The sequence below is a fragment of the Peromyscus californicus genome, unplaced genomic scaffold (genome assembly GCF_007827085.1).
Source record: "Peromyscus californicus insignis strain IS unplaced genomic scaffold, ASM782708v3 Scaffold_18__1_contigs__length_77618521, whole genome shotgun sequence".
NCBI lineage: Eukaryota > Metazoa > Chordata > Mammalia > Rodentia > Cricetidae > Peromyscus > Peromyscus californicus.
This window is the reverse complement of record NW_026294480.1, coordinates 38030114-38043917: the sequence shown is the minus strand read 5'-3', so window position 1 is coordinate 38043917 and position 13804 is coordinate 38030114. Positions and strand designations below refer to the sequence as shown.

The 13804-nt window shown below is 44.1% G+C and overlaps 1 protein-coding gene across 2 annotated transcripts in view; it reads right to left on the bottom strand.

Moving 5' to 3' along the window:
* The window catches only part of Depdc1b (DEP domain containing 1B), an 87520-nt gene that overhangs the window by 70919 nt on the left and 2797 nt on the right, over positions 1 to 13804 (bottom strand). The window contains exon 2 of one of the 2 annotated variants that reach the window (XM_052743267.1): positions 3969 to 4054. The exons of the other annotated variant lie outside the window; for it this stretch is intronic. Within the exon in view, the coding sequence (XP_052599227.1) occupies positions 3969 to 4007 (39 nt within the window). The 5' untranslated portion in view covers positions 4008 to 4054. The remainder of the gene's footprint in view (positions 1 to 3968; positions 4055 to 13804) is intronic. 2 annotated transcript variants of the gene reach the window in all.

Sequence of the window (13804 nt, the reverse complement as noted above, 5' to 3'; positions counted from 1 at the left end):
AATAATCAGCCTGGTATTGGCACATAGTAACACCCAACGAGGAGCCGCGGAAGGAATGAACAAATAAGGAAATGAAACTGAGCTTCAGACCGGTTTCAATTTTTCAGATTCCCAAAATGGCTCAGTAAGGTTAAGGGCTTGTGCTAATTCTACAGACCTGAGTTTGAGCCCCAGGACCTACACCTACATGGTGGGAAAAGAGAGCAGACTCCTGAAAGTTGTCCTCTGTCAACAACACACATTCCTATACACACACACACACACACACACACACACACAATCAATCAATCAATCAATTGACCAATATAATTTAAAATGTTTAATTATTCCGTTCTGTTCTATGTGTGGGGTTCATGCCTGTAATCTCTGAGGAGGCAGACCCAGGAGGATCAGGAATTCAAAGCCAGCTTGGAATACACAATGATACTGTCTCACCTTTTTTTTTTATTCGTTTCTTGGGGCTGGAGAGATGGCTCCGCAGCTAAAAGCACTTGCTGCTCTTGCAGGGGACCCAGGTTCAGTCTCCAGCACCCACACAGAGGCTTACCACCGTCAGTAACTCCTGTCCCCAGTTATCCAGCCCCCTGTTCTGGTCTCCTCAGGTCCAAAGTGTGCACGAAGTGCACTTACATAAATGTACACAATACACTAACACATAAAACCATAAATACTTACAAAACTATTAATTTCTTAAAGAAAATTTTGATTGACTCTATAGTTGCCATTTCTTATGTAAATTTATTCTACAAAATGATGACCTTTTATATTTTCATATAATCTATCAAATTTGTTTCTGAATCTGCTCCCCTACTACTTTTTAAAAATTATTTATTGAACTTTATTTTCTGTGCATTGGTGTGAAGGTGTCAGATTCTCTAGAAGGTGTCAGATTCTCACAGTTGTGAGCTGCCATGTGAATCCTGGGAATTGAACCCGGGTCCTCTGGAAGAGCAGCCAGTGCTCTTAACCACTGAGCCACCTCTCCTGCCTCCTCTGCTACTTTTTAATCATTAAAGTTATCTGTATTTCCTTTTGAGTTTGGAAAGTGTCATCCACACATGTCTGGTGCCCCTTCACCTGCTGGCACCTCATACTTCCCGCACTGCAGTTCGAAATCTGTCCTAATTAAACATTTACCAAAGAACACTGCTAAATGGGTGTATATATTTGGGCACAAGCTCAGTTTCTGGCATATATTGGCCATGCCAAATAGCATTTACAGTGAAGTGTATTTCCCAATAGCTGGAAAAATCATTTGATGGAAAAGCAATTTGTAGCCAACATTTGCCTGAGGAATACTAGATGGATTAGTGGAAGATCCTGAAGATAGGCAATCCATTTAGAAAATCATCGGAGGATTACAGACACAAAATTGCAACAGTGACAGAATGGCATGTGGAAACAGTAGTCCTTGATACTGGTTCTTGATACTGGTGGATAGCGGAGTTTAGTGGATGCCTCTGGAGGGGCTCCAGGTTCCTATATCCTGGAAGGAGTTGGACAAAGATACATGGTAGTAGCAAGAAAAGTAAGGGAATCTAAGAAAGGAGACACTTCTGAGGGAGAAGCAGGCTAGTAGCTGAAAGGTCTTCAATGTATATACTTCAATGGAATCTTTGGTGTCTCCTGCATTCTCTGTGACATGTACTTGTGGTGATATTTTATTTGTGCTGAAATGTGGTGATATTTTATTTGTATGTTAATAAATAAAGCATGCCTGGAGATCAAGGGGGGAAAGGGCAGCCATTTTAAAGTAAACACAAAAATCAGGCAGTGGTAGCACAGGTCCTTAATCCGATCACTTGGCAGGCAGGGTCTCTGTGTGTTCATGGCCACACTAGGGAACAGAGCCAAGCATGGTGACACACGCCTTTAATCCCAGCACCAACCATAGAGACCTGGAGGTCTGTACAGACAGGCAGTGACAAAGAAGTGAGGTGGCTGGACTAAGAGCCAATGAGAGGGCAGAACAGCAAGGCAATAAAGGCGCTGGTAGACAGGAAGTAGCTCACTCTGAAAGCTGTGGTGTGGTGAGGTAAGGTAACTGGTAGCTATTCCTCTTTCCCTGAGCTCTACGGCTTTCACCCCTATATTTGGTTCCGTGTTTCTTACTTAATAACACTGCTTAGAAATTCGTCTACATATAGTTCCACATACAACTCTTCTCCTACCTCATTAACATGTGAAATCTCCACCCACAGGTAGCCTGACAGTGGAGAGTGCCTTTGCTCCCATGCCAGTGGCTCCATTTGCGTGGCAGAGTCCCACTATCGTGTTCAGTGAAAGGAATTGAAATCAGTGTTTTGGAAAGATGGCTGCACTCCCATGCCTCCCAAGTTTCTTACTGCACCATGCACAGTAGCCAAATGCGGATTCGACCAAGGTGTCCATTGGTGGGTAGATGAATAAAAAATAAAATAAAATAAAGATGTGGTGTAGCATTCATGAGGCCCTGGGCTCAATTTTCAGCTCTAAGAGAGAAGAGGATTTTTCTTTTAAAAGTAAATAATGAAGAAGAGAATGAGAGAAGGAAATGAAGCATTTAACACCACAATGGAATATTATTCCACCACTAAAAAATGGTGGAATCTTACCATTTATAGCAGCATAGATGGGAGAAGAACATATTATATTAAGTGAGGCCAGGCACAAAAAGACAGCCACTATATTTTCTCACTCATTTGAGGAAGCTAAGAGTTGAATCACATTGCGGTAGAGACTAGAATAAAAACCAAGAGGCAGCCGGGCGGTGGTGGCGCACGCCTTTAATCCCAGCACTCGGGAGGCAGAGCCAGGCGGATCTCTGTGAGTTCGAGGCCAGCCTGGGCTACCAAGTGAGTTCCAGGAAAGGCGCAAAGCTACACAGAGAAACCCTGTCTCGAAAAACCAAAAAAAAACCCAAAAAACCAAGAGGCTACGATGGGTAGATGGGAGGGAAGAGGGAGAAGGACAATGGGTACCAAAAATGTAGTTAGAAGTGTAAGGGAGGATTCCGATGTTCACAGACAGTAGGGTAAACTACACAACAATTGATTATTATATGTTTATAAAAACCTAGAAGAAAAGGGTTGGAAGGTTTACAAACTTTGTAATATTTGAAAAGGTGGGGGTGCTAATTTCCCTAACTTGATTATCCTATATTATATATATGTGTGTGTGTGTTAAATTATAATACTTAACTCCATAAGTACAATAATTGTAAATTAAGTGAAAAGCAAGAAGTCAGGGCTGGAGAGATGGCTCAATTGATGTTCTAGTTAGCTTCTGTTGCTGAAATAAACACAATGACCAAAAGCAGCTTGGGGAGAACAGGGTTTATGTTATCTCACTCGTTCAGGTAACAATCTGAGGGCAGTCGGGGCAGGAACTCAAGAACAGAGGCAGGGATTCTCTCTCTCTGTCTTTCTCTCTCTCTCTCTCTCTCTCTCTCTCTCTCTCTCTCTCTCTCTCTCTCTCTCCTCTCCTCTCCTCTCCTCTCCTCTCCTCTCCTCTCCTCTCCCCTCTCCCGGCCCTTGTACTCAAACTGCTTTCTTCTGCAACCCTGGACCACCTGCCCAGGAGTGGCACAGTGGGCTATGTTCTTCCACATCAATCATTAATCAAGAAAATACCCCACAGACATGTCCACAAGGTCAATCTGATAAAGGCCCCCCAAATACCTCCAACTCATGGGACTGGCAAAGCCTTCCCCGGGTCTGTGTGTAGATGTTGGCAGCGTGTGAAGAAAATGTCAACCAGAACTTCCTCTTCCCAGATGTTTACAGCCTGAGACTGTTTCCCTATAGAGACCCCCTACTGAGATGAGCTAAACCTGCGTCTTTGTTCAGCTGTGTATAAAAACCCTGCCTCCTCATTCAGCTATCTACAATAAACCCGGCTCCTTGATTCGGACTATGAAATAAACATGCTGAGGTGTCAGGCTGTTGCTGGTGAATCTCCATCAGAGCACATGGCTCACCCGATCGCACCTTTTCTGTGTGTATGTCTTCTGTTTCTCCATTCCTCATGGCTGGCCCCAGTTAGGTCCATCCTGAGCTGCGCAGGTCACAGCAACCTGCATAAAAAAGAATGAGGTGGAACAGCAATCCAAGAAAATTTCTGTTATAAACCTAGGGCTTCCACAAGCACACAGGCACCTGCGTGCACACATGTGCCCACACACATGCAAACACATACACACTTACGCACACACATGTGCCGCTCATAAACACACATTTAAAAAAAACCCACTCAGAATAATGTTTGACTAGTATCTGAGTATCCTTTGACTCAGTCAAGTTGCCGTATAAAATTCACTGTTGTAGCCACGTAGTTCTCAATCTAAAGTGCATAGACCTTTCAGTAATTACCAAACACCTTACTAGGTATGGGGATGAGGCATTTTGCACATATAATTAAAGTCCCAGATCCATTATCTATCATACTAAAACTAAAGCATGAGGCTGGCTTCCTCCCGTGACCCCTTGCGAGAGGAAACAGTGCTTTCTCGTTGGTCTTAGAGCTGAGGTCAAAGATGAATAAAAGAACTGAGTTCCTAAAACCTAAATGAGTTACAAGCAGAAAGACTGAGCCACGAGCCACAGGGAAACAGGAGACGTCTGTGCGAACAAGAAGGAATATGAAGGGTTACAGACTTTATGATGCTCCAAATCACCAAGGTGGCTGATTCAGTTTTTTTTTTTTTTTTTAATTCTGTACATAGAGGTACCTAGATTTCATAGCTGGTTTATGGTTTTGACTATGGCCTCCACCAATCCCTGCCTGGATAATACCTTGACTTCAGTTCTTGATACCTAATACTCTCAGCAGAGGCAGCCACACCAGACCAGATCACTGACCAGGGAAGCAGAGCCGTTAAGTATGTGTTGTATAAAACCCATTGAGGGCGTTGTATAAAATCCATTAGGCTCATGTCACTTCTTGTGTGACAATAGAAAACTGATACACATCTTATAGGGAAAAAAAAAAACTCTCCAGTGTTTGTTTGTGATAGCCACAACACGACAGTAAGAATAAAAGGAATGTCAATATTTAATGAGTGACTAGCTATAAGGGATGGGGATGGCGGGGCATCAAAGATGGCTTCAAAGCTACTGCAAGGCTGGCAGATTGAGCCACAAGCCGCAAGGAAACAGGAGATGTCTGTGTAAACAAGAAAGAATATGAAAGGATACAGACTTTATTATGCCCACAGTCACCAAGGTCGTTTATGATTCAATTTTATGAATTCCATTCATAGACGTACCTAGATTCCATAGCTAGTTTATGGTTTTGACTCTTGCTATCGGTTTCAGAAATCTATGACAATCATGAATTTCTCATCTCAATGAAACTCTCACCCTGAAAGCCAAAGGATAAGGTATTCCCCAGTTTGTAAGTGATCACAGCCAAACATCTGTTATTGCTAGTGCATGATAACCTCCGTATTCTCTGCTTTGCCTGCCTGTGCATGCTATAAGCAACATATATGCTGGTATTTGAAAATTCACCATAGTCATTGACTCTGATCCTCATAATGTAACAGAAGTCAGGAGAAGTTGGAATTTAGAGCTGGTGCGATGGATTCATTAGTAAGCACACTTGCTGGACAAGCCTTCGGACCAGAGTTCAAATCCCCAGTATTCACAGAAAAAGCTGGGCACAACAGTGATGTCCATAAACCCAGCACTGTCTAGGAGGATCTTTGTGACTTGCAGGCTACTGGCCTAGTTCCAAGTTTAATGAGATACTCTATCTCAAAGAAATAAGATAAAGAGAGATAAGGAAAGCAGGACATTTGTCTTTCTCTGGCCTCTACAGGTATACACACGAGCATGAGCACCTGCACATACATGTACACGTGTACCGCATAGAAACACTGTATAGACCCAAACATTTTTTAAAAATTAAAGAAGTTGGAGTTTAGACCTCCAACATTCGATTGCCAGTGAGACATCAAAATAAAGATAACCCATGGTCGTTCGTGTACATTCGCCTAAGAGGTGAGTGTGCAGCTGGGGAAATAGAAGCCGAAGAGACAGTTCAGACATGGAGGGAGGAAGAACAGGGACTCAGCCAGTGTTCTGCTTCAGACCCTGCTGTCTGCTCTTTGGACTCGGTCCCCTGGCCCTCCCTCCTACGCTTCACTGTGTATCCAGGCTTGTCTGTCCACCCCAGCTTGCCCTGTGTCTGTGACAGTTCTAATGAGGGACTGTCCTTCTTTTAAGCATCCCCGGAGGCTCAGGATCTGCACAGCTATCGAAGGCCTCCTTGCTCTTAAAGGCACGAGATCAGTTTTGCTTTCTGTGGAATTACAGCCCCTGATCTATTATAGAACTTCCTGGTTGTTGACGAGCAGTGCAAGGGTGCATCCCAGAATTAGCAGATCGTTCATTTGAGTCAGGGCTTAGTTCTGAAAGAAACCTGCCACGCTACTTAAAATCATCTAGATTCTAAAAAGCTTCATCACAAACAGTCCCTGAATAGCAAACATACTTGATGTAGCTGGGGGGGAAAAATCATTTCACAAAAGGAGAAGGTTCTGGGAAGGCCTCTGGCTTCACAAGCTACTTGAAAGTGGTAAGGGACTTCCTGCCAGGCGAGATATTTAAAAACAGCAAATTTCCTACTCCTGGCAACAACAGCAGGGGACCCTGGGAGCCCAGGCCCCTGGACCTTAACTCCGGGCAGGATGGGGTGACGACACCCACACTAGACGCTGAAATGCTTTGGTGTTCAGCAGCACCAAGCTAGAAATGGGATGAAACTGAGATGGGGAGGCCAGGGCACTTAGGGAACAAGGAAGGCCTGTGAGCTGGGGCTGGGGGAGGGGTGTGTGTGTGTCCGGCTCACAAAGGCAACAAGCACCTTTGTGTTCCTCCCAACACTGTGGCCCTTCTATCCTTTCAGAGCCATGTAGCTGACACTCGCTTGGGCGTGAAAACAAAAACATCTTACACTTTTGTCCTTAGTGATAATGATTACTTTATGGTGTATTTTTCTTTTACTTGTTCCCTCCGCCTCCTCTCTCCCTCCCCTGCTTCCTGCCACCCTCCACCCTCCCTTCCTTCTTGCCTCTCTTCCTCTCTCATCTGTTTTTGTTCATTTTCAAAGGTTCCAATCATAACTCCAGTGGTATGCTGACCGTGCAATTTGGGGCCCTGCTCCCAGAGTCTCTGATTCAGAACAACTTCGGTGATGAAAGTCTGGGAACCACATGCTAAGAACCATTGCTTTAAAAGTATATTTTGAGAATATGCATGATAAAATGATACAATCTCCAAGGCACACGTAAAAGCAATGTAGACGAAGGAACATGGGTAGGGACAGAAATAAAAGATGGTTGATGAATTAATCACTGTTAGAGCAAGATGACAGGTACATAAGGGGTCACGATTGTTCTATCTTCTTTTACATTTGAATTTTCTGTTTAAGCTTGATATAGATTTGTAATTCCAGCTAAAGCATGAACGTCTTGAATTCAAGGCCGGCCTGGGAATCTTATGGAGACCTTAAAATGTAAAATCGACTGGGGAGATGGTTCAGTGCATTATGGCACAGTCATGCTAACATACACACACACACACACACACACACACACACACACACACACACACATCACACACATACCACATCTCCCACACATATAAATAACAGATAGATAGTTCTGGGGATGTAGCTCAGTAGTAGAGCACTTGTATGCTATGCATTCAAGAGCTATGGATTTTATTTGTTATTTTGTTAAGCAATGTTTTCTTCTGTAGCTCAGGCTGCCCCAAATTCACAACCTCCTGTATTAGCCTCCTGTATAATACTATGAATTACACACATGGGCCTGTCCTACCAGACCCACCATCAAGGTCCTTTTTTTTTTTTCTTTTTTTTCCCCCCTTTGGTGTGGGGTCAACTGAAGCTGTCCTTAAACTCCCAGTGATGGAATTATAGGCCTAGACTACCAAACCCAAGAAGATCTCTTCTTGAATTAAAAGTAAAAAGATCTCAAAAAGTTAGGGAGTAGGCAAGAACTCCCTTCCCTAAAAAAAGAAAAAGAGCCGGGCGGTGGTGGCGCACGCCTTTAATCCCAGCACTCGGGAGGCAGAGCCAGGCGGATCTCTGTGAGTTCGAGGCCAGCCTGGACTACCAAGTGAGTTCCAGGAAAGGCGCAAAGCTACACAGAGAAACCCTGTCTCGAAAAACCAAAAAAAAAAAAAAAAGAAAAAGAAAAGAAAAGGGGTGGGAGCTGAGGGGAAACCTACCGAGCTTAACAGTCCCCAAACTTGTCATTCTGTATGTAGCCTTGCCATTGAATGTCACCACCACACTCCAGCGTGCCTGGAGCCAGCCACACAGCCCTGTATCCTCCTCCCATAGCCCATCTGCAAGGAAATGTGGGAGGAATTCTTCAAGCTAAAACTACCATACACTCTCCTTGTGACCAGCGAGAGACTCCAACGGAGCATGGGCTCTCTATTCTATGAGTTCTATGAGACATTTTCCCCTGAACTGTGGGGCACAGGTGTCTTTTCTTCTCTGCCAGATGTTGAGGAAGAATGCTTGCTATTGGTCTCTCACTCCTATTTCCACACGGAGAGACTTCACTTAGAGCAGTGGTTCTCAATACAATATTTGTCAGGTAGGAAACATCAACCCCGCTGCCTACCTTCTTCCTCCATATGTTGTGATGTAATGGTCTTGACATTTGGCCTGGATTTGGAATCCCTAAATGATACATTATACTATCCAGTTTAGTATGAGAGCCAGTATCCTAAGTCAGGGCTTCTTCGACTCTTTCCAGTTGTGACCTCTTTTGTCCTAAGAAACTTTTACTCAACCTGGGTATAAAGGTATATAAAATGCACATATCAATCACTTATGGCAGAAAATCATAAATAGATTTATTCCAAAACAATTATTTGGTTTACATATACTTTTACTGCTTATTCAAGACAAAATAAAAGGAACATACTCGTGAGATGGACTCTCAACTTTCTCTTGCATTGTTTTATGGACTCAACAAGCCCTTGTTGAACATTTGCCCTGTACAGGGCTATGCTACCCTGGGGAGGGGAATTTTCAGCCATGAATGCATGGGACTAAGGTTTGGTTATCATATAAATATTGTCCTTGTATTTCAGCGTATTGGCCTTCTCCAAGAAGCTGATCCTGGGAAATTTCCACACCTCCAGCTCTCTATTGACCTTCTGTGGTCTTAGCCTCATCTCTGTACCACATGCATCACTGCAGTTGTGCTCCGGGTTCCATGACTGTGGTTACTAATTCTTTCCAGGCTTGAGGAACAATCCTATTACAAGTTGACCAGGAGTTTAACATTTGCTTTACAAATGGAGAGTGTATGCCATAAGATACTATAGCCTCCTTAAAGATTTATTATTATTATTATTATTATTATTATTATTATTATTTACATCCCAACTGCAGTTTTCTATCCCTCCTCTCTTCAGTCCCTCTCCCTAACTCCCCTCTAACCACCATCCACTCCTCTTCCATTTCTATTGAGAAAAGCGCAGGCCTCCCATGGATATCAACCAAACATGGCATATCAAGTTGCAAGGAGGATTAGGTACCTCCTCTTGTATTAAGGCCGGACAATGTGACCCAGTATGAGGAATAGGGTCCCAAAAGCTGGCAAAAGAGTCAGAGACAGCCCCTCCTCCCATTGTTAGGAGTCCCACAAGAAGACCAATCGCACAACTGTAAGATATATGAAGAGGGCCTAGGTCAGACCCATGCAGTCTCCCTGGTGTCAGTTCAGCCTCTGTGAGCCCCTGTGAGCCCAGGTTAGTTGATTCTGTGAGTTTTCTTGTGGTTTCCTTGTCCCTTCTGGATCCTACAATCCTTCTTTGCAGGGGGAAGGCTTTTAAACAAGACACATAGTCCTGTTCTGTAGAATGCTAACAGTCTTACTGGGCAAGATAAATATGAGCTGGGTGATTATATACTTAAATCAATATGGTGTAGATGCTCTAAAGGGAGCACATCAGCTTCTAGGAACACATCAGGGATTGTTTCTGGGTAGTTGGGAAATGGCATCCCTAAAAATATAATATCTGAGAAATTGGTTGGAATTTCTCAGGCCAAGGAATGTGTTTTTATGTCACTGGGTGAGGCAGGGGACAGTCTGAGAGGGTGGGGTGGAGGAGGCAGCCTAGTGATCAGGGCCATACACAAGCACAGAGAGAAGCTCACACCAGCTGAGAAACCAAAGATCAAAATGAACCCTAACTGTGGCTGCAAGGCTGGGCAGAGGCTGCCTCTGGGGGCCTTGAGGGCAGTCCTTTCTCCATCCCCACCCCAGGGTAACAGAAAGCTATTAAAGGGCTTGCACAGAGAGGCATAATTAGGTCTGTATTTTAAAATGCAGATTGACTAATGAAGAAGACTGGCTGGAGCAAGGGAGCATGCTAGCCTCCCAGCTGGAAGACTCTGCAGCAATGCAAGGAGCTGGCTGGCACTCCGAACACCCTAGGGCGGTGCCTGTGAAACATCCCTGTCACTTCCTGTCACTGAACAAGCACACACCCATTCTGTGGCTTCCTAAAGATTTCTACAAACAGTAAGGAATCTAACTGAAACTCTTTCCTAAGCTCTCCATCTTAGCGCCCCACCCCACCCCATTTTCTTCTTTTATGCCTACTAGGGAAACGCAGTGAGGAGATTGAACTGGACCTGAGAGTTTGGGAACACAAAGGAATTACACTAACATCAAAAGCTTTCATAAGTGGAGTGGAGATGTGTGGGAGGAGGGAAAGAGAGAGCGTGGGACTTGAAATTAATTTGAGTCTTTGGAGGGGAAGAGTGATGGGGGGGAGAGGAGGGAGGTGTCTCCACACATCATTCTCCACTCACTCCAAAGGGTCTGCTCCTCTGCTGCTGTAAGACACAGCCCTAGAAAGAGTTAGAAATAAGGAGTGGCTGTAATGGCAAGTGGACAGCAGCCGGGAACACCTGAGGACTGCAGGGAGGTGGCACAGGGGCTCGTGGGAGATGGAGAATTTAGCGGCGATAGCAAGCTCAGAGAGAGTCAAAAACCATGCTGTTTCTTTAAAAGCATATACAGAGCCAGGTGTAGTGGCCCAGCCCTGCAGTCGCAGCACTTGGGAGGCTGAGACACAAAGATCTCTGTAGCTGAAATTTTTCCTGTATCCCGCCAGGTCCTGCAGCTTCTCAGAACCAAGCAAACACATGGAGGCTTATATCAATTACGAATTGCATGGCCATGGCCTATGGCTCAATTTTCTTGCTAGCTAGCTCTTATAACTAAACTCAGTTTATTTCTATTAATCTGTATGTGTTCTGTGGCTTTATCTGTGTGCCATTACATGCTGCTCCCTAGACGGCAAGATAGTGTCTCCTCTGCCTCTGCCTTTCTTCTTCCTGTCTCTCTCCTGGATTTCCCACCTGCCTCTAAGCTGCCTTGCCATAGGCCAAACAGCTTTATTTATCAACCAACCAGAGTGACGCATATTCACAGTATACAGAAAGACATCCCACAGCAGATCTCCAATTTAGTGCTAGCCTGAGCCACATAGTGACGATAGATGAATAAATAGCCAGTGTGGTTGTGTGTCGCTGGCACTGTGCCTTGGGTCTTGCTGTCCCTGACCCAGGGTCAGGGGATGAGTAGATGTGGAGGCAACGACACAGACTCCAGGAGGTTGCAAGCAAGCTTGTTTATTAAACAAAAGGCTGAGGTATACATATGGGGCTTTTGGGCGGGCTTCCTCTTCTAGTTGACATGGCGTTTCTTGGTTGGCCCTGGGATGCACATCATCATTTTCTGGTTTGGAGCTTATGGGTCAGGTTTCCTCTGGACAGAGCTCTCACTGCGCTTGTCACAGCTCATTGTTCATTTAAGGCGTGGCCCAGTGCTTCGACCTTACCCACCTCAGTTGTGTACGCGCCCCACAATCCCTGATGGTCATCATCTCCTGTACGTAGCGAACTTGGGGCCAGTGTAGGTTACATGAAACACTGTCTCAAAAACAACCATGGTACATACAAAGTTGAGTGTGTGCTGCACACACTACTCTAGCAGTTGGGACAGGAAAATGACTTGAGCTCAAGAGTTCAAGACCAGCCTGGGCAACATAACAGGACTGTATCTCAGAGATAAATAAGTAAAAAACAAACTAACTAAATAAATAAATAAATAAATAAATAAATAAATAAATAAATAAATAAATAAATAAATAAAAGCATATGCAATTATTGGGCTAGAGAGGTGGCTCAGAGGGTAAAGTTCTTGCTATGGGAACTCAGATCCTCTACACCCACATGGAAGTTGGGGCACAGCAGCACCAACCTGTAATCTCAAGGCTAGGGTGCCAGAGACAGGTGGACTTCTGGGGCTCACTGGCCAGCCAGTCTAGACAAAATGGTAAAGTCTGGGTTCAAAAAATAGGGTGGAGAGCAGCAAAGAAAGATATCCAGTCATCTCTGGCCTCCAAACACACATGAACAGGCAAGCATGCCACCTAACGTGTATACATGCATAACACCATTAGAAACATACAATTCCTAAGCTATGTGAAAATATCCTAAAATATTTAAAAGTTAAAACTTGCTTTGTCTGCAAAGCAATCCTAGCATTAAGTGAAGAGTTTAGTCGCATTGAGTGCATTTGCTCTGCTGTGCACTGCTCCAGAACGCTCCAGAGTTCTCCAGAACACTTTGTTTCTTTCTTCTCAGCCCTCTCTCTGTATCTTATTATCCATTGTTAAAAGACACAATTACAACATACTTTACAAGTTTTGTTTGCTTTCTGTAGGTACCAGGATGTGAACCCGGGGCCTCACACGCACTCTAAAGATTTTAAATATCTCAGTACTCTACTCCAGAGCGAGGCCGCACTTGAGTCCGTGAAATCAAGTGCTTTGAGAACAGAACAGAGGAGGCTTATCTGGGAGTCATGAAAGGACTGCAGAAATAAAGCCAAAGAATGAAAATCAAACTGGTCATTTCAAATTGCCTTCATTATAAGGCAGGTGCAGGGAGATTTAACAATAGAGAAATAACCCACTGGTTAATGCCTAGTTACTTCAGGTTACTTTTTTGCCCCCTTTGGGAGATCTGACAGTGCAGTTCAGAATGGCCTCAAATGCTATCTCCTGCCTCTGCTTCTCAAGTTCTAGGCTCATAAAGCTTCTCTAGGCCAAGGAAACCATCATTTTAGGTAGGACTCAGATAGAGGAAACTTCACGCCAATGGATACTGGCCTGCTGGGGATAGTTGGCTCTCTTTCTAATCCTGATTTCTCTGGGCAGATAGATAGTTTGCTTTGAGCTTGTGGGGTGGACCAGGGACACACATGGCACACATACATACACTCTGCCAACACTCATACCCATAAAACAAAAATAAAGATTAAAAAAAAAATTGAGGCCAAATAATGGCTTCCTGTATTTATTTATTTATTTATTTATTTATTTGCATGTGTCCACACCCATGCACAAGTGTGTGTGTGTGTGTGTGTGTGTGTGTGTGTGTGTGTGTGTGTGTGTGTGTGTATGCAGGTACCCGCAGAGGGCAGAAGGTATTGGATCCCCTAGAGCTGGATTTATAGGTTATGAGTCATCTAACATGGTTATGGTACTGGGAACTGAACTCTGGTCCTCTGAAAAAGCTGCAAACACTCTTAACCACTGAGCCATCTCTCCAGCCCTCCTGTAATATTTATTTAAGATTTTCTTGCTTATAAACTTAAAGGAATAGACTTTTTTTCTAGTCCTATAGTCTACTTTAATTTCCGAACTTTGGGACTTCTTTTATTTGTTCGTCCCTTGTGGATTCAGAGTCGCTGTAGACT